Source organism: Halichoerus grypus, chromosome 2 (genome assembly GCF_964656455.1).
Source record: "Halichoerus grypus chromosome 2, mHalGry1.hap1.1, whole genome shotgun sequence".
In the NCBI taxonomy this organism is placed as follows: Eukaryota; Metazoa; Chordata; class Mammalia; order Carnivora; family Phocidae; genus Halichoerus; species Halichoerus grypus.
This window is the reverse complement of record NC_135713.1, coordinates 711,518-736,840: the sequence shown is the minus strand read 5'-3', so window position 1 is coordinate 736,840 and position 25,323 is coordinate 711,518. Positions and strand designations below refer to the sequence as shown.

The 25,323-nt window shown below is 63.8% G+C and overlaps 1 protein-coding gene and 1 long non-coding RNA gene across 5 annotated transcripts in view; one reads left to right on the top strand and one right to left on the bottom strand.

Moving 5' to 3' along the window:
* Positions 1-25,323, top strand: part of SLC12A7 (solute carrier family 12 member 7) — a 68,571-nt gene that overhangs the window by 14,144 nt on the left and 29,104 nt on the right. For 2 of the 4 annotated variants that reach the window (XM_036113659.2, XM_036113658.2), the window contains exon 1: positions 12,376-12,580. The exons of 1 other annotated variant lie outside the window; for it this stretch is intronic. In XM_036113659.2, the coding sequence (XP_035969552.1) occupies positions 12,433-12,580 (148 nt within the window). In that variant the 5' untranslated portion in view covers positions 12,376-12,432. Of the gene's footprint in view, positions 1-10,444; positions 10,515-12,375; positions 12,581-25,323 lie in introns of those variants that run through there. One more of the 4 variants, XM_036113663.2, reaches the window with a different exon arrangement.
* LOC118549355 (uncharacterized) lies at positions 9,019-13,132 on the bottom strand. Its single transcript, XR_004924055.2, has 4 exons — positions 12,873-13,132; positions 11,412-11,639; positions 10,485-10,711; positions 9,019-9,787 (listed from the first exon to the last, which is right to left on the bottom strand). It is a non-coding gene; the product is annotated as an uncharacterized LOC118549355 (long non-coding RNA).

Below are 25,323 nucleotides of genomic sequence, written 5' to 3'. Positions count from 1 at the left end.
CCCAGCTGTGCTCAGGCGTCTCCCCACCCCTGCGAGTCCAGCCCCCACACCACCCTCCCTGGTCAGGGTCCTGCCAGGGTCTGTGACGCTGCCCCTGAGGCCGCGGAGGCTCTGGCCCAGGACACTCACCTGGGGACCCCGCCCCACGCTGGGGCAAGTGCTTGGCCTCCGGAAGGTTCTGGAGGGTCCTGGAGCTGCCCACGGTGGCTGCCTCGAGGGGACAGCTGGACGGTCACCACGGCAGCCTCGTGTACACCAAACAAATGCAGTTTCAGGTGATTTTCTGCGTATTTTCTCAACTAGATCCAGAGATAAAGTCATGGAGGGGGGTTTGCTAACTTCCTTCCTTAGGACAGAGGCAGGGTGTGTGCGGGGTTGCCCCGGCGTGGACGCCCCTCCCTGCACGTCCGACCCGGGCCTGTGGGCTCCGCAGCGGAGCCGGCACGGGAACCTGAGGACCGGGTGGCCGCGGGCAGCACAGGACCTCCCACCTCTGACTTAGCAGCTTTTCCTCTTGCAGCCCCAGGTCTGGGCAGGGCTCCACCCCCCCAGAACCTTCTGTTCCCGTGGAACACCCGCCGGGGTCCAGGCTGGGGCTCTGCCCTGGGGCAGCGTCCCTGTCGCTGGCTCCTGGGGGCCTGCAGGTTCACCCGTGTGGGGCCTGGAGGCTCTGGCCAGGCCCCTGGTCGAGGCTGGTGGGACCCTGGGGGCCCTGCGGCTTCTCCTGCGTACCCCAGGGGGGCTGGAGGGCAGAGCAGGAAGCCCCAGAAATCCCTGGGGTCTCGGGCTGACCCTGCTTGGTCCGCAGGTGACTCTCCTGGTGGCCTGGGGCGGGTGCGGAGGCTTCACGGGACCCCCCCCCCAGGGAGGAGAGGTGTCGGGTGCCCCGTGTGCTCCGGCTTTCACTGCAGGGGCCGGAGGCCCTGCCCAGCCTGGCAACTCTCCCCATGCTCAGACGTGCTTAGTTGGAACTACTCAGACTTCCAACATTTAGTCTTCAATTGTGGCAAAATATACAAAACACACTCACGCTCAGCCCTGCATGTCCATGGTCCCCTCCCCCCTCACCATGCCCCGGGTGCCCCTCTTCCACACAAAGGCTGGGGCTGCTCCATGGACCGGGGGTCCAGCGTCCCTGCCCGGCCGCTGGTGTGGTACATGGCCACAGAGCCCAGCGCGGTTGTATTTGCTCAGACAGAGCTGTTTACTTTCCAAACACTCCCAGCCCCACCTGGTGCCACCTGGGCGTGTCCAAGCTGGGTACAGAGGCAAGAGGCAAGGCTTTCCCTGAAGCCATGAGGTGCCCAGGTGGATGCCACATCCGGCCTGTGCCCCGTACCCCGCGAATGCACAGGGGGCAGCAGGATGGCCTCGTGGTGGCTGGAGGAGGGCCCTTGGACGGTGCCCTGACGTCCAGAAGACGTGGCTGTACGCCAGGAAGGGCAGAGCCCTGGGTGGACCCGCTCACACATGCTCACCCGCACACGGGGATGGATGGAAACCAGGCAGGCTGCCTCCCACCTCCCACCTCTGGCAGCACCAGTCTTGGTTAGGCAAGCTCAGTGGTTAGCAAATAATCGTTGAGCACCGTTGGGTGAGACACACTTCCTGCATCTGAGAGTTAATTCTAGAACCTTCCATCAACAGGGTGAGGAGGAAAGAAGCTACCGTCCCGGGCCTCCGCGCGTGGGCGTGGCTCAGGGCATCGGGAGACCGGGCGGCTGGGGACCAGCCTGAGGCGCAGGCCTCCCTGATTGGCTGGCGGTCGGTTGGGCGCTTGTTTGCAGTTGATTTCTCGGAGACATGGTGTCGGGTCTCCACGGCCCCTCTCGGACCGAGGGGTTCTGCGTAAGAGCTGCGCTGTCCCGCGGGTCTTGTTTCTCGTGCCGCGGGACAACAAAGGCTTTATCTAGGCAGCTGGGACCAGCTGACCTTGATCCACTGGACTCCGGGTACCGCTGACTCCCTGCCCTGCTCGACCAGTTGGCTCTGCAGCGACGGCACCTGCAGCTTCGAGCCCGAGCACCCCTGCCACCCCCGTCCCTGCCCGTCCCTCCCGGGCGACACATCTCTTCTTTTTTTTAAGATTTTATTTATTTGAGAGAGAGAGAGAGAGAGCGTGAGTGGGGGGAGCAGAGGGAGAGGGACAAGCAGACCCCTGATGAGCGCAGAGCCTGACGCTGGACTCAAACCCACGACCCTGAGATCACGACCTGAGCCGAAACCAGGAGTCAGAGGCTTAGCTGACTGAGCCACCCAGGCGTCCCTGGACACATCTGTTTCTAAGTAAACTTGTACCGACAGGTAACACGGGTAGTCAGGAGTACACAAATCCTGCTTTTACTCCTTCTTGAATGAACAAAAGGTGATCTCTTGAGAAACCACCCCTCAGGGTAAAAACAGAACGTTGAGCCCCTGCAGTTAATAGCGTTGTAGATGTTTTCACGGGGTGTAGTTCGTCTCATCGTGGTTTCATCTTTCGGTTCCTTGATGACGAATGTTGATTTGACAAAACGAGTTAGGCAATATTCCTTCTTTTTTTTAACTGTCTGGAGGAGTTTACTCTAATTGGCGTTATTGCTTAAGTGTTTGGAAAATCATAGCAGCGCTGCCGTCTGGGCGGAGCGTGCGTGTGCGTGTGCGTGTGCGTGTGTGTGTGCGCGTGTGTGTGGGGGGGTGGGTTTGACTCTCCTCATGAGATATCGCACTATTCAGAGCTGCTATTTCTTCTTGTGGAAACTTGGGTAGGGTGTGTTTCCCAAAGAACTGGTCTATGTCGTACAATTTCAAAATGCTTCCGGGGAAGCGGCTCCTAACATCTCCTGACGATCAGCAGCCATGTCCTGAGGCTGCTCCAACAAATCGTCGCAAACCCGCGCTTCAGACAACAGCAGGTTCCCCTCTGACCTTCCGGAAGCGACAGGGCCTGAGTAAGGGGTGGGCGCTCCCTCCAGAGGCTCCAGGGGGTCTCCCTCGATTCCTCCAGCTTCCGGTGGCTCCGGGGCATCCCCGGGCCCTGGCTGTGCGGCCACGAGCCCGCCTCTGTGTCCCCTCCGCATTTTCAAGCGTCTCTGTCTCCTTTCAGCACCGCCAGCCGTACTGGCTCGGGGCCCGCGTACCCCAGCGTGACCTTGCCTTAACTCGATCACTTCTGCAAAGACCCTGGGCCTAAGTCCACGTTCCCAGCTTGGCAGCGGAGTGAGATTTGCCCGTGGCGCGCGGGGCGTTGGTGCGTGCTTGGCTGCGCGTGCGTCTCCGGCATCTGCCGGTTAGGTCACTCGCGTTCCACGTGTGGTGCAGAGCTAGTTTATCTCCACTGGTTTTTTTTCCCTCGTCCACTTGTTCTATCAGTTCCTGAGAGGCGTGTCTGAAACCCCTGTTGGCGTGGATGCTCTGTCCGCGTCGGAGGCCACGGCGTGGAGCCATGCCCTTAGAAGGGCTGGTCTGTGGCGTGCGCACCCGGTGAGTCGGCGCAGGGCCCTCTCTTGCCTTCTTTGGTATGGAGCGTGTATTTTCGATATTCCGTTTTCTCCCTCCAGGGGCTCCCTGTTCTCTTGTCACGGGTGTGTGGCTCGTTGGGGTGCGTGAGTGAGCGCGGCAGCCAGGAAGCCTCTCGGGCCCGTGCCGCCCAGGAGCTTCGTTCAACACCTGGATTGCATGTTTTGTGCATGAGAGCGCCACGCCACGTGGCCATTGCTGTGCGCGCCCAGACCCCACGCCGACCTCCTCCCCCTCCTGCTGAGGCTGTGTCTCTGGGCTTCTACCCGGAGCCATTTGCCTTCAGCTGGGGAAGAGGTTCTGTCTCCCGGAAATGCCATCGTGTTGCCCCGTGTTTAAGGACTGTGTTTGGTGGCGTGGGCATCGATGTGGGCATTGACGTGGGCATCAACGTGGGCAGCCGTTTTCCTTGCACATTTCGCTGAAGTGGCAGATCTTCCCGGTTCTGCCCTTTTAATGTGCGTGTCCTTTCTCCCCAGAAGCAGAGACTGGCAACCAGACGCTCTCCGTCAGCCTGTGTTTTATCGCCTTTCTCCATGCTCGTCACCCTCGCGCACGTTCTTGGCCTGTGATGTCGGCTCTGGGAGGACCTGGCTTCTGCCAGGGTGGACAGACTCCGGGTCCTGAGCTGCCAGGCCCAAGTAACCTTGGTATACTTCAGCAGCAGTCAAGCTTATTTTTAAAATGTATTTTTAACTCATTGCCCTGAGAAAATAGAAATTAATGACTTGCGGTATTTACACAAAAAGTAGTTCTGCGTAGACCCCAGCCGGGCTGTCTAGCGCTTTCCTCCATCGGGTCCCACGGATTCGAGCCAGAGTTAACGTTTGAACGAGGTACTCAAGCCCGGAGATGGTTATCTAACTCAAACTGTGGCTCACACACCCTGCCCCTTCCCTCTCTTCCTGGGGGAACAGAAGAAAGCCAAGAAAAAGCTGTGGATTTTGGTTCAGGTTGCCGAGCAGAACTGGCCGTGTCAGATTGAGGCCCCCCAGCTGGAAACCGTCCAGCAGAACCAAGTGCTGGGCCTCCGCAGGCCCTCGGCCCCGGCTCCGCGGGGTCCACCGCCTGCGGGCCCTGGATGGGCCGAGCGGCTCTGTCAGCCGTGGTGGGGGGTGGCCTCTGCTCGGGCCTCGTCTTCGGCCTTGTGGCCTTGCTGTGCGGGGGTAGGGGGCGCACTGGCCGGGAGGCTTTATTCATTTAGGTGGAGGGTTCTTCTGCCTCGATTCCCGAGGCCAGAGGCCAGGGGTGTGGTGGCTGGTGTGGTCCCCAGGGTGTCGGGGCCCGCCCCCAGTGCAGACCCCTCCTCGGGCTGCGGTCTGAGCAGTCACCCCCCACCCTCCCCCAGACAGAATCCAAAAGCCCTGGGCAGGTCCCCACCTTCCTGGGCTGGTAGATGTGACCTTGAGAGAGGCCGTTGGTCACCTTATCTCCTGTGGATAATAATAGGATAGAAATCACCGCCCCGGGCACCTGAGTGTGACCTGCTTATCTCTGGGCAGCAGCTGTTTAATTGAAATGATGAAGTATTTTTGTCTCAGCAACGCTGGCTCTGGCCACCAAAGCAGAAGGTACTGGGAGCGTCTCGGTCCAGTCCCGTGTCCTCCCAGAGGGCTTGCGTGGTGTGGGACGCCTTACAGACATGGCGATGTACTTTCGATGCCTGTCTGTTACTTAGATGTATTCTCTGGGAACTGTTACACCTCACTCCATACGGGGGAATCATTTAGTGAAGCAAACACCATGATGAGCTGATGGGCCGTGGTGTGGGCGGCTTTCCCCTGGCTTCAGAGCCCAGCCCACCCCGCGGCCTCCTCAGTTGTGCTAGGGGGCGCCCCCAAGCCACTGAGCTACACGGTTAAATATGGTTAAAACGGCCAATTTAATATTCTGTATGTTTTACCACAATTAAACAAAATCAATTTTTTGGAAAGGGAAAGAAAAGTCAAAACGAGTGACATTTTTGTCAAGTCCCTGAGGTTGGGTGGAGGAGGCCCAGCGGCCCCAGGGCGCGAGGACTCAGCATCCTCAACGCAGGGCTGCGCGTCCCACACACGTCATGGCGCGGCAGTGGACGGCCTTCACCCCCACTGAATACGCTGTCTGAGGTCCCAGTGCTTGGCGGGTTTGGAAGCTGCCCCCCTCCCGAAAAAGTTGGACTCCGTTGTCACCACAGCCCTGTGAGTGGGGGTCCTGTCCTCAGAGGGGACGCTGGTCTGGTCACGGGGACTCTAGGATGACCCAGTGACCATCCCCCATGGGACTTGGGGACTGCGGGGGTCGCCAGGGGCTCCCATGGACAACAGCCAAAGGATGGTGCAGCCCCGCCCAGGCCCTAGGCCTCGCTGCCCCACCCTTGGCCTTCCCCAAGACCCCTCGGGAGCGACAGGCTCGCAGGAACGGGGTGCCATCACTGTGGACCTGAGGGCAAAGCTGGTGTGGCAAAGCAGTCTCCAAGGTGGTGGCCTGTGTCCGGGGCTGCCTGGAGACCCCGGGACAGTTTGGCACTCCCTGAGTACCACGAGCCCAAAGAAGGAACGGGCTGGGGGTGGGGGCAGTTCCCGCTGCGGCTGGCCCGGGGGGCTCCTGGGGATGGTCCCCTGGGGGTGGCTGTGCAGTGGCTTAAAGGGCCATACTCAGCCTCCCGGGGATGAGAGTCCAGGGAGCAGACCCCCAGGTGACCAGCCGAGACACCTGGAGCAGATCCTGACCCCAGAGAAGGCAGCTGTCCTCTAGGACCTCGCATGCCCTGTCCACCCACCTCCCTGCATCCCCGGTGGCCTCCTATCTAGCTCCTTAAGCCATGGTCTGATCAGGGGTGACACCTGAAGTCGGCTCCACTTGGGCCTGGTCCCCAAGGTGGCACCCCTGCAGGCCCGAGGCCAGGGCCTCCTTCCCCCAAGTGCCCGCACCTCGAAGCACTATGCATAGTCCACCTCCCTCCCCAAGGCCGGAGACCTTGTCTCCTACGCAGACAAAGCCTGGGATGTGGGACCCACTTTGCCCCACTTTGTGTGTCCAAGGATGGCCACAGTTCCTGGCACAGTGATGCTCGGGGATGGAGCTTTGAGCCCATGGAGGAACTGGTCAGTGAAGGAGCTGACCTGCCCTGGGGGCCACATGACCCCTACCCTCGCCCTGCCCGTCGGGACCCCACCGCCCGAGGGCCACAGGACGAGGCCTGCAGCCCTTTCCTGGGAGAGGCTGCACCAACTCCTGAGGGTGGCCTGTAGACGGGCGTCCGGGGCTCCGCACTGCGGGGCCTGGGCTAGTGCGCGTGGGCGGGGGCTCGAGTCCCAGGAAAGGCGAGCTCCATCTGGACACACCCGGCTTTTGCAGCCACCTCCTGTCCCAGCCCCACCGCTGTGCCACGTGGCTTCTCTGGGACTCACAGAATGGAGATCATTATTGTGCCTACAGATGGCTGTCTTTTCCTTTCTCCATGACTAGTGGGGGCCACACAGAAAAAGACCCCGAGTAGTGCCTGCTACATAGTGAGTATTGGGGTAGTCCCCACCCCGGGGCTTGGGGTCAGGATGAGGGAAACGGGCAAGAGGGCCTGGACGTCGGCCTCCCTTCCCCCACGAGGCTCTGGGCCACGTGAGGGAGCCGATGCAGGTGCTGGGCTCACCTGTCGGCCTTGGTGCAGCCCCCGTCAGGGCCACATAGCCGTGGGGCTGACAGCCCATCACCCACCCACCAGCGGGAATCCCCCCTGCCGTCTCCAAGCCTCGGGACCGTGTGGGGCCCTTGCTGGTAGAGGTTGTGAGAGGCCCGGCCCAGGTGGCCCCTTCCCCGGGAAACGAGGGATTCAGGCAGGGCGAAGGTGCTCGGGGTCTGGGGCTCACGCGCGTGCTGCCCCATCCCCGGGCAGCAGGCGGAGCTGTGCTTTCTTCCTCCCACAAGGTGTAGCCTGCAGCGAGGAGCACTCACGGGGCTACACTGGTGAGTTCTGTGCTCCAGGCCCCAGCAGGCGCCCCTCGAGCTGCCGTCCTGACGTCTGGCCTGGACTGGCCCTGTCCGCCCCGAGCTGCCGGTGGCCAGGGTCACACAGCCTCCTCTTACCGACGCGGTGCACGCGGTTGGCACCTCTCATGGACACTGCCGTCCCTCTGCCCATTGTGTTGATGGGCTTCTGGGCCGTCTCCGGCGTGGCTCACACGAATGTCCCGCTCCCAGCGTCCCGGTGCGTGTCCTTGCTACCCGTGACTCCTTGGGGGGAGGGGGCTTGGAGCTCCTGGCCAGGGTGAGTGTGGGGTCTACCAACGTGGCTGCACGCTTTCCACGCCCGCGCTCGGCCTGGAGTGCGGCCGTGGGCCGGGGTCCTTGCTGGTGGCCGGGCGACCTCGGTCCTGCTGCTGCCTTCTCCTTACTGCTCTGCGGGCTGTCCTTACAGAATCCGGACACGCCTGGCCGGCCACGTGGCTCACAGCTGTCTTGGCACCCTGGGGCCCACTTCTCCACTCTGCATGGAGCTCTGCGAGGAGCAGAGACCACTTAGGCACTTTCTCTTTCAGGAAGAGTGCCTTCGAGGCCACGAGGGAATGCCACAGCCACCATTTTTAGCGTAAATCTCTGTCTCGCGGCCCCTGACTCTAGGCTGTGCTCCTGCGAGCTCGGGGTCTCCCTGATGGCATCACCTCACACGCAGGCCCAGCCCAGCGTGAGGGCCCCGTGGCGTGTCCCACGAGCCTGCCAGGGGGCTCCGTGGCAGGCTGAGGGCTGAACCCCGGCCAGCCCCATCAGCAGAAAGATGCTGAGTGGACCAGAACCTGGGAGTCACATGTGAGGCCTTCAGAGGGACGGGTGGCTGGGAACGGCCTGCGTGTGGGCCTCGGGGGGGACAACGAGGCATTTGGGTCTGAAGGGAGGTCAGGGGCACCAAAAGGCCCAAGGCCGGATGCTCCTGTCCCCACCTCGTCCATTCCCAGGAACTCCCTGGGGGATGTCCAGGAGAACTGGGCGCTCCTGGATCCTTGACAGCCTCTGGAGCAGGGTGGGGCCTGCCCTGCCCACGCCGGAGCCACGGGGCCGGGGCCTGGGCTGGGAGTGTGGGTGTAGGAGCCCGGTGCACAAGGGAGGGCCTGGCACGAAGCCCTGTTGCCTGACGGTTTCTGGGGCTCCTCACCACCACCACCCGTGACTCCAGCTCCTGTGGGACGGGCTGAGGCCGGGGCACTGGACCGCGTGGGCCCCGGGACCCTTGTCGTGGTGAGATGGGCGGGAATGGATGCAGAGGTCACGCAGAGGCTACGTGGCTTCAGACGTTACGTGGCTTCAGACATTTCTGGAGGGGGTTAGGGATACCTGCATTGCCGAGGTGACGGCCCTCAGGGGTCTGGGCAGTGCCGTATGGGGGCGGGGAGGCAGAAGGGTCCCCGCTGGTGCCTGGCGCTGGCCTAGCGGCAAGGGTGCCCTGCGTCCAGGCCCCGGGAGGGGTCTGGCGAGAAGGTGGCGGCAGCCATCAGGGGCAAGCATGCTTTCAAACCCCACCTGTGTTGCAAGAGGCTTCTTGAATTTCCACCAAGATTTATTTGAAAAGAAGTGACATGTGAAACCAGAACAGGGTGTGAGGGCAAAGCAGTGTTTTGGAGTCTGAAGCTCTAAAGAAAGTGGAAAGGAAGCCTTTCTTTGTTCTGTAATCAGTGTCCTGACCGCGAGGTGGGAACAGGGGCACAGGGTTCCCACCCGCTCCCTGGAGAGGAGGTATGAAAGTCCCCGCCAGCCACCGTGGGGTCCCCGGGGAGGGGGGGTTTGGCTGCAGTGAAATTCCTCCATGTTAAAAGGTTATAAACCCTGGTTAGCACTCAAGTCCTATATGCTTTCGAACTTCTAGGTTCTCTTGACATGACTTGCTTATCTCAAAAAATAAAGCCCAGCAAGGTCTCCAAGGAGCTCTGGAGGTGGGATCCCGCCTTCCCGGCTTCCAATTCCTGGCTGCAGGCCCTCCTTCAGCACCGCCTCGGCGGGACCAGCACCGCCTCGGCGGGACCCCCCAGAGTCCCCCACAGGACGTCCTGAGCTGGGGACTGGCAGAGGCCATCAGAACCCTCCAGGGGGCACTGGAGGTCACGCAGAGGACAGGGTTTTTACGATATGGCCATCTGTCCCTTCAAAACCAGGAGGTTTTCCTAGAGCTATAAAATTATCTTATTTTAAAAGATTTCCAACCTACAGAAAAGTGCAAGACTGTGGGAGTCACACAACCCAGCCGACCCCATAACGTCCTCTGCAGCTTTCCCTGCCAGGCAGGCAGGTTCTCGCTTCTGTGTCCTCAGGTGACAGTGACCTGTTGGAGGAGTCAGGCATTGTTTGCAGAACCCCAGAACCGGTCCAGGGCTCAGGGTGGAGAGCCTGCCCCGCCCTCCTCAGAGCCCGAGTTGTGTCCCCGGGGCAGGCTGCAGGGCTTGTGAGCCGGGAAGCCACCCAGACGCGGGCGGTCACAGGGTGTGCGCCTGGGGCCAGGGGCCGAGGGCTCCAGCTGAGAGCCTGGGCCGGGGGCGGGGCAGACACTGGGTCTGGCCTGCGCCTGTCCGCTGCCCGCCCCCCCACTGCTGCAGCCCCCTTCCTGAGCCACGGCAGGAGGGCAGGAGACGTGGGATCTTGGGTGGTCCCCTCAGAATTCTCCCCGCCCTGCCAGCCAGGAGAGTCCAGTTGCCACAGAGCCGTGAAAGGCTCCTGAAGTGACCTCTCCCTTCCTGGACTTCTGTCCCCTGCTGTCCTCACCTTGCCCCCTGCCAGGGACGGCTCACCACACACTGTTTGCTCTGAAGAAGTAACTTTGGTTTTAAGTACAGGGGCCTTCCTCCCCTCCCCCTGCCTCTGGAGCATCTCGGGTTCCTTCTGCTGGCCCTCTTCCTCCCCTCCTTTCTCCCCGCCCCCCATTTCCTTCCTCTCCCTTCTCCCCGCCCTCCCGCCCTCCCGGGCGGGCTTGGCTCTCAGGCCAGTAGCCTTGTGGGGCATCTCCCTTTGTGGCAGGAGCTGACCTGTTCAGGACTGGCCCCAGGCCCACAGAGGTGAGCACCCGCGTGGGGGCCAGGCTCTTCCAGCCTAAAGCCACTGACTTCCTGGGAGAGGTGGTCTTGGCCTCCCGGGGCAGTCGGCACCCCATCCCTTGCACATCCTCCCTGGTGGTTCCTGGACAGCAGGCTCCCAGCCCGGAAGGATGAGCTGAACTCTTGGGCCGGGAAGGTTGGAGGATCAGCCATGGCCTCTGAAAAAGGGAGAAGAGAGTCACCCCCCAGCCCCCTGTGAATGACCCTTCACCTCTGGACCTCAGTTCCTCATCTGTAAAGGCGTGGGTCCCACTGGTGAGCTCCTGTGGTCACCTGGCCCTGGTCACAGACCATTTAGTCTTGCTCGAGAGCTCCCCGCACCCCGGGGTCAATAGATTTGGTGACGAGTGCTGAGTGTAGAGGCTCGGTCAGGGCCGGGCAAGCCTGTTTCCACACTCCTACCCTTCAGCACCACACTCCGCAGCTTTGCTGAGCACCGCCCAGACTTCTTCAACAAAGCCGGCTCTTCCCTGAGAAGGACCCCTGGAAACCCTTCTATACTCTGGGGGGGGTAGCCTTCTCCCCACCTTTCTTGCGGCTGCCCTAGGGAGGCAGCTGAAGGCACCTCCGCCTTCTGACACTCCTGACCCCTGCCACAGGACTCCGTACCTCTCTGTGGAAGCCGGGGTGTGAGGGTACACAGGGCAGTCCTGCGCAGCCCACGGGCCCAGGCCACCCGGGGAAGCTGGTGCTGGTGCTGGGTGGGGCCGGGAGCCTGGGCCCACCTGACCGACTTCTTTTGATTTTAATTGAGAATGGACTTTCTGAATTTGGTTTTATGTTGTTTGTTGTTAATATGAAAAAATGCAGAGAAAACGCAGACCTTTGTAATGCCAAGGCCCAGAGATAACCGCTGACCTTCCTGCGGACTGTTCCGGGCGCATTTTTCAGCTGTGATGGCCCCTCCTGGTGATCCTGTTGCAGTGCGTGGTGACCTTGCTTTGCCCTCCTGCTTGCTGCGTCCTGGCTGTGAAACACTATCTGTTCGGCTCCTTGCGCCTAGACGCCATCACCGCTTGGATGCCAAACTTATTTTCACTTTGATGAACATTTTATTGTTCTTTCCACATGTCCTTTGTCCAGGAGCTGGAAGACGCAGGCCAGTGGCAGCCTGGGGGGTGCCTGGCTGGGGTCCGAGGCGCCCTCGCCGGCCCTTCCTTCCCTTCCCTGGCTGCCCCGGCAGGGCCCAGACGCGGAAAGGGAGGGCTCCCCAGGGTACAGGCTGGGAAGCACTCCCGTGAGCGGAGGGGAGAGGCCTGGGGTCCTCTGCGGGCCGGGGCCTGTCTCAGGCCCTTGGTAACTTGTCTGGGTTGTGTCCCTTGAGGACGGAGCCCCCACAGCAGCCCTGACAGCCGCTCCCCACCCTGTGCCCTCGCTAAGCATGGCTCCCCCCGGTTGGAACCCCCTGCGCTGGGGGCGCCTGAGCCGGGCACGCAGGGAGAGCGGAGACCAGATCCCCGCTTGGTCTGGTGGGTGGGTGGGTGGGGGTACTGCTCTGTCCTCTAGGGATCCAGACAGCGTGTGGGGGACCCTGCGGGCAGGGGCCAGCTGGGGGCACGCTGGCGGGGAGGATAGGGCGGGCAAAGGCCTGCCCCGGGCGGGCCGGGCGACGCTGGGGGAGGGGGCGCCCTGGGCGCGCGGTCGGTCCCGGAGGGCAGGCTGGGGGAGGGGACCTCTGAGGAAGGCGCCCCGCCCCGCCCCGCCCCGCCCCGCCCCGCTGAGCGCAAACTTTTCCGGAGGCCGAAGGGGCGGCAGGTGAGGTCACGTGGCCAGGGGGCGGGGCGAGCCCGACCGGGGGCGGACCGCGCGGACCCCGCCCCTGCGCCCAAGTCCCGCGGCGCGTCGGCAGAGCGCGGGCCGGAGCGGAGACCGGAGCGCCATGCCCACCAACTTCACTGTGGTGCCGGTGGAGGCGAGGGCGGACGGCGGCCAGGACGAGGCAGCCGAGGGGGCCGAGGCGGCCGAGGGGGCCGAGGGGACCGAGGCGCCGGGCCCCCCCGAGGGCGAGCCCGACTGCCAGAGCCCGGGTGAGCGCGGCCGCACCTGCCCGCCGGACAAAGGCGGAGCCGGGCTGCGCGGGGCCCGGGGACGGCCGGGAGGAGGGGCGGCCCCGGCCGGGGCCGAGGGCGACCCGGGAGGAGTCTAGAGGAGGGGGACGCAGCGAGGTCGGCCCGAGGCAGGCTGCTTTCCACCCACTCTCCCCAATCCCTTCCCTCCGGGGTCCCCCCAGCCGTTCCTCTCCCTCACCACTACGTCTCACCTCCCACGACCCCCCTCTTGACCCCCCCCGCACCCCTCCAGCCTGCAAAGTCCCCTCACCAGGCTTATCCCGGGGACGCAGGGCTCCTGCCGCGCCCAGTGCTCCCAGGGGCTGTGGGCTCAGCTTGGCTGCTCCGTGCCTGGCCCACCCCCACCGGGACACTGGAAGCACCTTCTCTCCCGCACTCTGGGTGGGACGGGAGCTGGGGTGGGACGCCCGGGGTAGCTATGGAAACGGGGAGGGGCCTCCCCCTCCGTGAGAACATCCAGGGCCCCCAGGTCCCGGGCGGGTCCCGGTAGGGCCGCCAGAGTGCCTTCCTGCTTCCTTCCTGTTGCCTTTGCTCTTGCGCGCTGGGGCAAAGGGCCTCTGGTCCGATAAGCCCGGCTGAGAGGCCAGGTCTGTGCGCCGCCTGATTGCCCACGAACCCGCTCTTTTGTGGGGTCATCCGCAGGAAGGTCGTCTGGTCCCCGGCGGGGCTGGGGGAGGCGCCGCCCCATCCCAGCAGAGCTGTGCTCTGCCCCCGGGTCTCCCATACCCTCTTTGTTTCTGGACTCCGGAGGCGTCTAGCGCTTTCACTTTCTCTTGGGGGGATCCCCCGGGCCTGCTCCCTCTGTCCTCCAGGCTCCAAACCCCAGGTTCCCTGGAGTGGATGAATGGGTCGCCCCCAGTAGGTATCCTCTAGAATTGGGGGGGTCCTCCGAGAACAGTCCACAGCCGCGGGTCTCACTCCACTGCGTTTGGGTAGAGGCTCCCTGCTCCTGGTGGCCCAGACCCCTGGGGCCAGGCCAGGCACCTTGTGAGAGCACTCACCATCAGGTGCACCCCGTCCCTAGGTGTCCCTCCCGTCTGCGGGGTGAGGCCCCTGTCCAGCTTTCCTGTGTGTGTCCTGGGGCCTGGGACAGGTCGTGGTCTCCTCCTGGCTCGAGGGCTGCAGACTAGGTGTCAGGTTCAGGCAGGGGGTGTGCACCCAGCCTCTCCTTGGTTCTGAGCGCACTCTGGCATCGTCCCCCTGGGTGAGCCCTGTCCTAGCGGCCACCAGAAGTGCATCGCGTTTCCAGGGGAGCCTCCGTGCCTGCATGTCCCCTCCCCATCCGCTGGCCCCTCTTGGGCGGACTGTGGTCCTTTCTTTCCAGACTTGGAGTGTGTCTTGTTTTGAAGCCGGGGTAATTTTCTTCCTGCTCGTTTCCTCGTCCTCCATTTAGGAGCTCCACACAGTGGTCTTGGGCCCGTGGGCTCAAGAGCCAGGTACGGCAGCTGCCAGGAGGGCTGGTGGGGGGCCGGGGTCTTGAGACCCCGCCTGCCCTCACTGAGTGCTGCCCACGGTCTCAGCCTTCGTCCCCTTCCCTTCCTGCCAAGGGCTCGCCGGGAATCTCAGCGCCTCGCGTGACCTCACGCGGACGTGGGCTTTGTGCTCACCTTGTAATGAAGCTTGCCGTCTGAGCTGAGCCAGCACAGAAGTTACCTGGGTCTTTGACATTTTGTGCTCTACACTCTTGCTTGTCCCTCAGAAAGAGACAGGGTAGCGTCCCCCGCGTGTCGCTGTGTGCTTGTCTTTGGGGCTTCTGCTACGGCAGGCTTTGATGTTTCACATGAGGTTCTGGAGTGCCGTTGGTGCTCAGAGGTAACGTGTGACCGGCACTGTGTCACCAGCCTGACGAGGGGGCTGTCAGGGAAGGTCCTTAGCGAGCTGGGAAGGCCAGACTGGAGCCCCTCCTGAAGGCCCACTTTGCGGGCCAGGGTGCAGGGTGCACACCCCGAGGTCCCAGCAGTGGCCACGTCTGGCCCCATCACAGGATTGCTGGCACTCAGGCCAGTCCCCCGGGGAATTTCCCAGCTTTCTGGGTGGACCTCCCGGTGGTGGTAAAGCAAGGCTGGGGAGACCCTCCTGGGGTGTTTCTGGAAGCCCTGGGCTGTCTGGTAAGAGGAGGCCTGAGACCCTGTAGGTTGAGGGCCCAGGGTGTGCTGAGTGACTGGCAGGCTGGGAGGAGTGGTGCTTTCCTCAGCAGGCCCACCTGGCCTGGCAGAGCTCAGCGGGACCGTGGGGTCTGCCCTGCCTCGGTGAGGGCCAGTGAACTGTGACCCAGGGCTGGAAGGAACCTGAACGCACCCCCAGACTGCTGTTCCATGCACCCCAGGCAGATGCTGGTGTCCAATGCCTCCTGAGGCCGGGTCCTGTCCCCCCCCCCGCCAGGCCTTCAATGCGCAGGCCGGAGGAAGCCAAGCAGTGACCTTAACCCCCCTGCCGTGTTGCCCCCGGCCCTGCCCCTCCAGGTAGGCCTGTGGTGAGTGCTTTAGAGCCAGGGGGACGGGGCTCTTGACCCGGGTGGTGCTCCGGGGAGGCCTGGGCCCAGGGAGGGTTGGCACGGGAAGTGGAGACCAGAATCAGCATCCTGCTTTGGACCCTCCCCACCCTCTGCCGGTGAGGTGGGGGTGTGTTCTGGAATGACAGTTTGTCTTGCCGGGGGTCCTGTGCCTCGTCAGGACATTTATTCTGCGTTCTCTTGTGATTGGAGATTGCAAGTGGGCAGGATGGACTCTGTGTGTCTCTCTGGTGTTTGTTGGTGAAATACCTCTCAGGGGAGGTGGCGAGGAGTGGGATGCTTTCCTAAGTTCCAAGTGTGGGGTTTTTACCGACTTCAGGGAACCCATGTGGCTGTTGGGCCTGGGTGGAGCCCCTCCTGGGCCTTGGGGGGGCCCCTGGGTCAGGCAGGTGCGCGTGTGAGGCATGGCCACAGGCTGTGGGCCCCCACGGAGGTCGGGCTCAGCCCGTGGAGGGCGAGGGCTGACTGGACGGCTGCCCTGTGTCCCCGTCCCTGGCTGAGACTGTCCAGCCTCCTTGTCTCGGTGACTTCCGCTCTGCAGCTCAGCTCCTGTTGGGCACCCAGGGGTCTCTTCCCCACCCGCTAAGAGGCGGGGGGTACTGTGCTTCCCGGAGGCACTCACCCGGATGGTCCCGGGCAGCGTCACCCACGCTCTGCCAGGGCGTGTGGCGGGCTGGCCATCGGGCAGTGGGCCGCACTCTGAGGCCATGACCCCAGACCTCAAGCAACGTTTCTGTTGGCGTGTGGCTGCTGACGGGTTGGGCGGGGGTTCCTGGAACAGCGTGGTAAAGGAGTGAGGACAACATGGCTTCCAGGTTTGGTTCTGCTGGGCGAGGACGCGGGGTTTCAGGACGGAAGGACAGTGTCATGGTGGCCGTCTGAGCAGAAAGGACAAGCCATGCGGCTGTCCCGTTACAGCGCCTCCGAGCACCGTCTTGGGGAGTGGCTGTTAGCAGTCCCCGTGTTGTTCAGGGAGATGTCACGGTGTTAGACCCCGGGTGGGGGGCAGGGCCACCACACATGGTTCTGTGTGCGGGGAGCAAAGAGGGGAGGCTCACCGAGTAGCGTGTGCGGCCGATGCTTGCTCACACAGCCTTTGCACCTGCTGAGGGTCCCAGATGGTCTTCAGGGGACAGGCCCTCTTCTTGAATAAGTCCCCCCGCCGAGCCCATGTGAGTGCGCATGTTGCGTCTGTGCGCACACGTGATGTTTGTGTGTGCACACACGTGAGCATTGTGTGCATGTTTGTATGTGCACATGTGGGTCTTAGTGTATGTGGGCGTGTGCATGTTTGCACATGTGCACACGGGTCTGGGGGTGTGCGTGTTTGCACGTGTGTACATGTGGGTCTCTGGGCACGTGTGCACGTTTGTGCGCGTAAACATGGAGGTGGGTACAGGGGCTCGGTCACGTGGTGCTGGCTGTTCCTTCCCTCGGCCTCCAGCGGACCCCGGCTCTGAAGGGCCTGGAGGTGCGCCTCCAGGGTGCCCGCTGGCTGTGGGGGCAGCGGTGAGACACGCCTGTGCCTCTGATCTGAGATCTGTTCCCCTGACCGGTACCAGGGGCCTTGCTACCTAGATCTAGGTCTGTGTTCTGGAAAGTTCTCAGACCCTCTCAGTTTGATACCCGCTGAGCTGGAGCAGGTATCTGGGCTGTGGACACAGCGGCATCACTGCTCGGGGAAGGGGGGTGTGCGCCATGAGTCCGGGACGAGGGACGCCTCTGAGGGCCTGGCCCCCGTGGCAGCCGCCCAAGGGGTCCGCTGGGCGCCGGTCACCGGCAGCTGCCGTTCGTCCTGTGAGACCGTGCGTGTGCACCCCGCCGCTCCATCACGGCTTGCGGCGCGTCGGCGAGCACACCGGTCTGTGCTCCCCTTGTGGGCGCGCAGAGGCTGCGGGGACCGGCGCGTGATGTATGGCGCCCTGGGGAGGGTGGGGCGCCATGAGCTGCTGGCTGCTGGCGTGGCCTCATGGGAGGGGCGCTTGGGTGCTGGGCATGGTGGTGCCAGCGGCGATAGTGGCCGGGAGGGCCAGGCCCCTCCATGCGGAGACCGTGGGCGTCGGGGCCCTTCGGTTCTGATGTCCCTGGCCGTGTGGCGTGAGCTGCAGTCTCCCCGGGGGGGGTGGGGGCGCCCTGGAGGCTGGAACTGGCCCGTCCTGGTGAACCCGCCACCCACCAGCTGCTGTTCATAAGGTGGGCTGGGCCGGGAGCAGGGAGCAGCTGACCCTGCAGACCGACCCTCTGCCCTCAGCGCTCTCCGGTGACGGGCGCGGGGGCCTGTCGCTGGCTGAGGGTGATGCGGACCAGCAGCCTGCCCCCCGCAGTGCAGCCCCCGGCTGAACGCGAAAAGCGGTGGTCTGGGGGTGAGCCTGGCCCCAGACAGAGAGGCGCGATGAGTCAGGGTTTGCAGCCACGGGACACTGAGATGGCCCAGGGGAATTCCGTGGAAGGGCCGGCGGCGGGGGCGCGGTGGCTGGAGGAGCGCGTGCGGTGTGGGGCGTGCAGCTCCTGGGCCTCTGGGCCGTGGGCTCAGCTGGGCTCCCGAGCCTGTTCGCAGGGAGGAGTGGGCTCGGGGGGCTTCTGTGCCGTGTGTCCTTGGACACCTTCACCCCCTCTCTGTGCTAGGCAGGTCTGTGGGGCCTGGTGGGCCTGTGGACCCCCCGTCGCTGCCCGTGCCTCAGTGGGGCCGGTGTGTTGTGGGTGTTGTGGACTCTGTCGGAAAGCGGGAGCCCCCTCCTCCCCCTTGCCGAGGGTCTGGGAGCCACGTGGCATGGCCCACGCCTCCCCCTCTGTGGTTGAGGCTCACGCAGATTTCAGAGTGTTTCAAGTAAATGGTTCCAAATATTTCCTACTTAGAGGTGTGTGGCAGGCTCACTGTGTGTCTCTGGGGGTGTGGACGGAGTTCTGGGGGGCGCTGTAGAGAGGGGTGCGGGCCCCGTGTGAGCACAGACCTGGTCAGGGCTGAGGCCACACGGGAGCCGGGAAGGTGGCTGGCTCCGGGGTCATCTTTGCTGCAGGTCAGTGTCCCACGGGGTGGCCGGAGTGGGTCCGAGCTGCGGGTGACCATCCCCCCCCAGCCCGCTGGAGCCCCCTCTGTCAGGGTCACCGGCCTCGTGGCTCCCGGGTTGGCCCAGGCTCCTGCATCGGGATGGGTGACCTGGGGCCAGGGACACCTTCCCCGGGCTGCTGTTGCCGCTGCTCACCAGGGCACCTGTGGGGCGCTGGCCGGCAGGTGGGGAGGCCGTGGACGTTGGGCCTGCGGTCTGCTGGTTGCGTGCATGCTGCCGGCCTGTGTGGGGGCCTCCTGCTGCCCCCCACATTGGGACGTGAATTCCGTGTCAGCCGTTGCAGATGTGTGCCCAGGGGCAAAGTTTGACGTTAGGTATTAACTCCCGTTGGCGGGGCCAGGCCAGGCGCCTTCCATCTGGCGGGCTTAGCCAGCCGAGCGCTCCTCGGGGCCGCGTCCCCTGGTGCCGTGGCCACCGCTGTGCTGGGCAGGGCAGGCGTCTCCCCGCGGCTCTGGGGTGCGAGCCCGCGGGGGAGGTGGGAGGAAGACCCCTCTGCTGTGGGGTGGGGGGCCCAGTGGGGCGGGGTTGGGGCCTGGGGCCTTACAGGCTGTCAGGCCGCCAGCTGTGGGCCCCCGCGGGGGACCCTGGGGCAGCGGTGGTGAAGAGAGCACAGACGGTTAATACCCTTCCCTCAGGAGAAAGGGAAGGTCCCTCTCCAGAGAGAGGGCTGGTCTGTGCACAGAAACCTGGCAGCTCCAGCAGGACCAAGACCAGGGACAGACGAGGTGAGGTCCCCACACGGCTGTCCTGTCTGCACCCCAGCTCGTGTGTCCATGTTACTGTCACGTGGGTCCTTGAGCCTCCTGCCACGAGTCCCGGTGAGAGGCCCCAACCGTGCGGCCCCTGTGTCCTGGGGGGGTGGACGGGGTGGGCGGGCCCCAACCGCGTGGCCCCTGTGTCCTGGGGGGCGGGGTGGTCTGCAAGGCTGCGTCCCTGGTGGGGGTAGGTGCTGGGGCCTTGGCCCGGGCCTCTGCCGGCTCTGGAGCCCCGGGGCGCCTTGGGCGTGTTTCCTTTCAGTTCTGGGGTGGTTTCTTCCTGGGGAACAATTGGGGGAGGAGGCTGAGGTGCTGTCCTGAGTCCTGTGTGGTCTGGGCAGGTCGCCGAGGGGGGCGTCCCGGGGCGTGGTCAGCCCGTGTGGCTCTCGGTCGCCTGCGTCTCCGTGTGGGGGAGGAGAGTGCACGGCCTTGGCCTGTTTGCCACTTAGAGTTGCTTTCGATTCCGCGAAGCAGGAGCTGCCCTGGGCTGTCTGCACAGCAGGAAGCTGAGCCTGTGTCCATTCAGTGGCATGGCCTGGCGCTGCCCACGAGGGGGGGCAGCCGTGCGCTGGCGTGCGTGGGGGCTTCCCCTGTGGGCACTGGCCATCCCGCTCCCAGGGTGCGGCGGGGCCCTGAGGAGGGCTCCTTGTGCCTCAGTTTCCCCATCCAGGAGCTGGCCTGGCCCAGAGGTGGCCCTGCCGTCCCCGCTCCGTCTGGCTGTGGCGCCCGTGGGCCGACTGGTTCCGGGGAGGCTGGACAGTCACTGGGGAGGGATCGAGTGGGGCCGAAATCGGAGGAGCTGCAGGTCAGTCTTGGGTTTCCTCCTCCCTCTGCCACGGGGTCTCTGTCGCCGCCAGACGGGAGCCGGTGTGAGTAACAGGAGCCGCCCCAGGAGGCCGGCCGGTGAGGGCTCGGTGTCCCTGGCAGACTCTCGCCGCCCCTCCTTGGGTCCCAGCTCGCCAACTCCAGGTCCTGATGTGGGAGAAGTGGAGAGGTTGTGGGAGAGGTCAGAGCAGAATGGGCACAGATGAGGGACTGACAGGGGGTGGGGGTCCCCCCCGTTTCCCACGCGGGGGCCACACCCTTTAGGGAGAGAGGCTGGTGAGGCCTTCAGAGCGCGGGTCCCCAGAGATGCCCCGTGTGCTCATGTGGGAGGAAACGTGAGCGTGTGTGCATGTATCTGTGTGCACACGCCTGTGCATTGTGAATGCACACGCGTGTCTAGCCAGCCGGGATTTTCCAGGCAGTGTTTCTGTGTTGCTGCCCCTCAGTAGCTGAGTGTCCCCTGGGACGTCCCCTCTTTTCTGGACCAAGTCAGATTTAAAGAAAACGTGCTGCACGTGGGGTCTCTGCCTGGTCTTGGGGACCAAGGGCCCTTTGAGTGGCAGTCGTGAGTTGCCGTGGTGGCCTTGGTTTAGGTCGGAAGGTGGCTGTGTTTTTCCAGTGTCCAAAACCTTCCTGACCCCTTCTCCCCAAAGGTCCCTGAGGTGTTTTCCAAGGCGACCTTCCCTCTGGAAGCGTGGGGCAAGTGGAAGATGGGGGGGGGCCTCGTGGGTTGTGCTGGTTGGTGGGGAGTGATGGGATGCACCTGGACGCGGCTGGGCTTGGAACCCGAGGCCATGCTGCCCTCCAGCCACGAGGCTGCTCGTGGGGGTCGGCTGGTTTCGGGTCACACCTGGTGTCACAGGAGTGCTGGGTCAGGATGCTTCTGATGCTTTACAGGTGAGGCTCTGTCCTTGAGGGGGGCCTCTTGGAGCGGTAAGCAGGCCCAACTGCCTCTGCGGGCTGGACACGCCCCCTCCGGGGTGCTGGGCTCCGTGGATGCCATGCACACGTGGACGTCACTCGTGGGTGGACCCCGGCGTTAGGGAAGTCATGCCTCCATCCTGCATCAGGGACCCCAGAGCAGAGCAGACGTGGGACGTGGCCGTAACGTACAGGGCCTTGTGTTTGGGGAGCGAGCTGGATGTGGGGGCAAAGGTAGCCAGGCTTAATGTGCTGACGTGGAACTCGGGAAAGGTGACTCTGGCATCCGTCCCTTCCCTGTGACCCCAGTGGTGGCCCCGCAGGCCCGGGCGGGTGACCTCAGTGGGCCCCGAGGAGGCCCTAGGATGGGCCAGTGCCGGGCGGGCAGGAAGGGCGTCCACGTCCCCGCTAGCCTGAGGCCCTCTGCTTCCTAGTGGGGCAGGCGCGCTCCCAAGACATCCTTCCTTCCGCGTTCCCGGAGACCCAGGACGGGAAAGGCTAGTCCATCCTCCCTGCAGAGGATGCTGCGAGGTGTCAGCGGCCATCTCTGGCGTGGGGGCCCTGAGGGTTTGTCCTCCTAATACTTCCTCTGATTGCAACACAGTGTTTCTGTGTTAGACAGAAATTTGCTGTGAAAGTCATGGGGACTCTGACCTCGAGCCTGGTCCTGGTTTCCCGGCCTGAACGCAGAACGCCGGTGCCCCAGCCGGGCAAGTCCCACTGGCCCGGATTTCAGATTGCAACGGAGGTCCTGGATGTGAAGCACTGGGGGGCGGCGGGGGCCGGGGGTCACGAGTCCACTGTCAGGGATCCTGCCATAACCGCGTCAAAGAGATCTGGCTGCTGGGGCTGCATCGAGGGGTCCCCCGAGGGGACGCCGTCCTCCTGGGAGGCAGGGAGAGGGGTGACCCACCTCGGGAGCCATTCTTGGGGGGAGGTCGGTAACATCCCAGTTACACATGCAGAAGCGGAGGGAGCCGGGGAGTGATGTCTGGCACACTCCAGAGGAGGCGAGATGAGCTGATGGATGCTGTAACCTGAGAAGGGGCCCGGGTCGGTGTGCCTGGGGCCAGCCTGGGGCCACACGGGGTCGTGGCCCTCTGCAGGATCGTGGGCTCTGAGCAGGCATCCAGGTCCGCGGTCGCCTCCCTGCCTCCATGAGCCCCCGCCTCTCTCCCCTGGGGCCTTGCCGCCCACCCCGCATTAGGCTCTGCTGTGTTTGCTTGGGCATGACGGGGGTGCACGCGCTTCTTTCGGGGCCACGGAGCCGGGCTGTGCAGCGAGCGAGCCTGGAGTCTGGGGAGTAACCCAGTTAGGCTTGGGGGAGGGGGTGCAGTCTGCCAGAATGACCTCGTCCCTGGTCACATCTAACGTTCATGGACCTCAGGGTTACGTTGGCGTTCGGTGGGGTCAGAAGTGGACGTCAGAACTGATGGGGGGCTTGCCGGGCTCTGTGTCCCAGCGGGGTCAGGGACACAGCCTTGGTCGCTGCTGTAAGCTCAGAGAGGCGTCTGGCAGAGCCCTGCTTGGATGTGTGCCCCACGCTGGGGGGCTGTGGCTTTCACAGAACGTGTGTTGAACATTTTGTAATGGGGCGGCAAGGTGAAGCAGCCCTCGCGGGGACAAGGACGACAGTGACGGCCAGGGCCTCACACCCCATGCCCACCTGTGCCCCTTCCAGGCTCCAGTCCTTCCTGAAACCTTGGTTCTGGCCCAGCAGGCGCCACACGTCTGGTCTGTCCTGGGAGGGCCCGACCATGGCCTCTGGGTCCAGGGCCTGGATGGGGCCTGCTCGCCGGTCGTGTGCCCTGTGAACAGGTGAAGAAGGTGTGCCGCTGGGCCTTCCCTTAGGACCCGGGGAGACCAGCGCTGTGTGTGGTCACTGCGGCCCCTTCGGGGTGCAGAGAGGAGTGCTCCCCTGTGAAGCCCTGGTTTCCACAGATGTCTCTGAGCTGGGGTCTTTAGACAGGCTGATCCGCCCTGCTGTGAGGTGGGGCAGAGCAGAGACAGCTACCGAGGCTGGGAACACGCAGGGCGGGTGGAGGAAGGACGGCGGAAGGACGGCCACTTCCCTGCTTCGTGGCCTCCCGGAGAATGGCGGCAAACAGCTGTGTGTTGAGAACCTGCTGCTGGGCTCTGCAAGCCAAGGTCTGGCTGCCTGCTTTTTGTCAATAAAGTTTTATTGGCACATGGCCCTGCTGTTGGGCTTGTTCACACGTGGTCTTGGTGCTCCAAGTGCTTGTGATGGCAGTGTGGCCTTTACAGAGGAAGCCTGCTGGTCCCGTGTCTGGAACCTTCCTCCACGTCTGTCCCGCTATTGGCATGCTTGGAGGATGTGGGTCAGGAGTCTTGTAAAATGCTACAGAATTTATACGTGGCCGTTTTCCTGGGGTGGTTTTCAGGAGAAATCCTTCGTAGCAGGAATGCCATGGGGTGTCCTGTCACTGTCTCACTGCCCAGGTGACCCCAGGCGACCCTGGTACCGGACACCCCCCCTTTGTACTGAGGCTGTGGGGACCCACCCCCTCTGCCTCTCACCCAGCAGCTACAGGGTAGATTCTTGCCTGAATCGCTTCATGTGGTGGTTATGTGGACGCACATGCACCCGTGTTCATGAATGGCGCCTGCCTGCCTGTGTCTTTCAGGCCTCAGTTCTTAAGTTTTCTCTTTGTGGTTTCTTTGAGATAAAAATTACCTCTTCATTTACTGGGTGAGCTTTATGTTTGGCACAGCTCTGGACTTGCGGCCACGCTCCCCAGCCCCGCGTGGCCTGCACCCCGAGTCCTCCCTGTGTCTCTTCTGCCCCAGGAGTCCACGTGGCATCTTGGCCTGTGGCAGTTTCTCCGGCTTTGCTTCCTCCTGAGGCTGTGGGCTCGGGACCTGAGGGCTCGGAGGGCCCGTGGCCGTGGGGTGGTGGGGCAGCGTGGGCCATGTGCTGCCATGGGGCCCTTCGGTGTGCCGTTCTGGAAAGGGGCTGCCTGGTCTCGGAAAAGCAGGTCTGGCGTGGAGCACCTGGAGTCCACAGCCAGCCGTGCGGCGGGACCCCCACAGCTGCAAACCCAGCGCCTGGCCGGGCGCTGCTGGTATCTGGGATTCGGCGCACGAACCCCGCCCCGCAGTGCTGCCCGCCTTGGCCCCCTGCTCCCTGGGGTGCTGACCGCGCCCTGCTCTGGCTTCAACGCGCTCTGGCTCGCTGTGTCTTGGTCCGAAGGGATCTCGGGGCTCAGCTGAGTTGTGACATCGTGGCAAACGGGCATTTATAACAAACAGGTTTTAAAATGATTTCTGTAAACGGGAAGCGAGTGTTTTCCGTCCTTAGACGTGCAGGTGAGCCCGATGCGGGCTCCCTGTGGCAGGAAGTGGGAGAGGAGCTTGCCGCAGACGGCGTGGGGACGAGTCCTGTGACCTCGTGCTGCGCACTGGTGGACCCCCGGCCGGCGCGACGCCTTGTGTGTGCGGCTGTCCCTCCTCATGGTCCTGGCAGAGGACGCGGCGGGGCCTGGCGGGGCCTGGCTGCCCTCTGCCCAGGCTTGTGTGGGTAGAGCTGAGCCCGCCCCAACCGCCTGTCCCAGCAGCGAGGGCGCACTCACGTGACGCTCGGGTGCGCATGGTGCGCTTGCAGACTCATGCTGGTTTTAGGAGGGCTCACCCGAATCTCTGGAAAGGGCACCGCCTCCCAGGGCCCCCAGTTTTCCGGGTCTTCAGTGCAGGATTTAGTCTCGGTATTTGGGCCGTTTCCTTGATCCCTGCTTGGTGTGATTATGGTGTCCAGTTGAAATATGGTCGTTTGTGTTTTGTCCATCCTCGTTTTTTTCTAAGTGTGGGAAACACAGGGCGTGGTTTCGGAAACCGAGCAGGGAGGCGCTCCCCTGACGAGCGCAGGGGGCTGAGGTCCGGAAGAGGCCGCGTGGCGCAGACCGCAGACGAGGCGGGCGAGCGACGGCTGTGGTGGTGTGGGAGGTCGGGGGCCATGGGCTGGGACCCTGAGGGTCTGGAGGCCTTGCGCAGCCGGGTGTGCCATTCAGGAGCAGGGTCTGCCTGGATTTCGGAGACTGCTCAGCTGACTGGGGGTGAGGAGGGGTTCTCTACTGTGCCCATGGAGCCCACTATTGCCCCCCCTTGTCTCTTGAGCCGCCACTGGGGACCTCCCCACCCCCACCCCCGAGCGTCCGGGCAGGATGGGGACCAAATCCCAGCAGATGACAGGTCTTACCAGTGACCCTTCAGGTCGGGGACCATGCAGCCCAGACACAAGTGCAGTGCCCGCAGGTGACCCCCTTGCACCCGCCGTCCCCATGGTTATTCCTCACGGGAACCAGGACGCAAGCCTCCTCGCTCACGAGGTGATTTTGGGGATTATTACGAAGTTGGACCAACAGGACCTGCCGTGAGTTCTCCCAGCGCCAGGGCCCTGGAGCCTCCTTGCTGGGAGGCCTTCCGGTGTGGCGTTGGGTCATAGGTCAGGACACCAGGTGGCCTGGCTGGTGCTGGTGGGCTCGAGGGTCTCTGCCTCACTGATCAGGGACGGACCCGGGAGGAGGCCCTCCTGCGTGCGAGTGTCCACGTTCGCACCCCCTGCGGCCCCTGCTGCCTTCCCTGCTGCGGCCTCCTGACTGTGGG